Source organism: Sinocyclocheilus anshuiensis, unplaced genomic scaffold (assembly GCF_001515605.1).
Source record: "Sinocyclocheilus anshuiensis isolate Anshui unplaced genomic scaffold, SAMN03320099.WGS_v1.1 scaffold694, whole genome shotgun sequence".
Taxonomy (NCBI): Eukaryota; Metazoa; Chordata; class Actinopteri; order Cypriniformes; family Cyprinidae; genus Sinocyclocheilus; species Sinocyclocheilus anshuiensis.
The window spans coordinates 2,265,687-2,267,032 of NW_015542477.1; the positions used below are offsets into that span (position 1 = coordinate 2,265,687).

General features: G+C 40.0%; 1 protein-coding gene across 2 annotated transcripts in view; it reads right to left on the minus strand.

Annotated features, from left to right (window-relative positions):
- Window positions 1–1,346, minus strand: part of LOC107693963 (CD166 antigen homolog) — a 74,855-nt gene that overhangs the window by 8,171 nt on the left and 65,338 nt on the right. For both annotated transcript variants that reach the window (XM_016493546.1, XM_016493545.1), the window contains exon 11: window positions 1,181–1,302. In XM_016493546.1, coding sequence (XP_016349032.1) covers window positions 1,181–1,302 — 122 coding nt within the window. The remainder of the gene's footprint in view (window positions 1–1,180; window positions 1,303–1,346) is intronic.

Below are 1,346 nucleotides of genomic sequence, written 5' to 3' on the forward strand. Positions count from 1 at the left end.
CTTTGGAGGTAACCATTGCTAACAAGAACACAATGATTGGACGTGCTTCTTTCCTTCTTTTATAGCAATTAGTCTGCTCTTACAGTCTCATTACTATGATAGTGATTTCACCTCACTAGTACTCATTCACACTTTCACATGTGCTGCTGATATTAGTCAATTAATGTTAGCTGGTCATTTTGTGTAAGGATCAAAAAACAGTGAGATTTTTTTTATTTTTTTTTTGTGAAAAGTTAATTTTTTGGCCAATGAAGCTTTTAGCAATTATTTAAAATGCATCTGATCATTCTACACAATAATCTAGAAACAATGTGAATGAACTCCACAACAGCTTAAGCAGCAAACTTTGCAAAAAAAATGATGCCACTGCCAAAACTTTTGGCCACGACTGTACACAGGGTGTGACTTTATAATCCTGTTGGAAGCAAACCAATACAAAACACCAAATCTAAAGTCATTTATTTGAAATGCATCCACAGAGACCGGCCAGACACTGAGAAGCAGAAAAGAGCTAACTGCATGAGTATTTGCATCACGGTGAGCCTGTGGTACTCTGAGAGTGAAAGAGAAAGACGAGTGTCGGTCAGACCAAAACACTGTGACTCATGGGACACACACTATGTCTAGGATATCTGGGGTAACCAACACAGGCTAGTTTTTGGTGTCCTGCTTTGGCATCCCGGTCCTCACTGTCCTGTTTTCATGTCCTGGCTGTAGTCTCACAATAAGTGGAAATCACCTTACCTCAAAGGCATTTGGGAGGGTGGCGAGACGTGCCTCTGTGGAAATTCGCTTCTTGTCAAAATAAAAAAGCAAGAAACAAAGGCAAAGTCGCTCGCAACCAAATACCAGAGCCATCAGTCTGTGGAACACAGGACGAATAATAATTCTTTTTGTGCGATTCCAGACATTTCCGTCCCAGGACATCTGTTCCCTTTTTAATGTAAATTGAAAGTTGGCTCTTCGCTTCTGGGTGCTGAAAACCTGTGACTTCAAACACCTGTGCACCTTTCATCTTGTCTAGACCGGAACAGAGTTAAATATCTGGGCATCTTTCCTTCTTGCATAAAAAAGTACAAGATGCAAGGTTCTTTTGGGACAAGAGTAATGTCTACAACATGATGATATAAATCAGATCAGATTCAGATCTATATTTAGTCTGACAGTGATAGTGACTCACGTTAGTTCCGTTGACACTCCACTGTACATCAGGTTTAGGTGAACCTTCTGCCTCACACGTCAAGACTTTGTGTTTGCCGTCATTGCTGCGATGCTTTGTCAGACTTGTAATTTTAGGAATACCTAGAGATAATATCATTTTTATGCTTTCATACATTGTGTGTGTG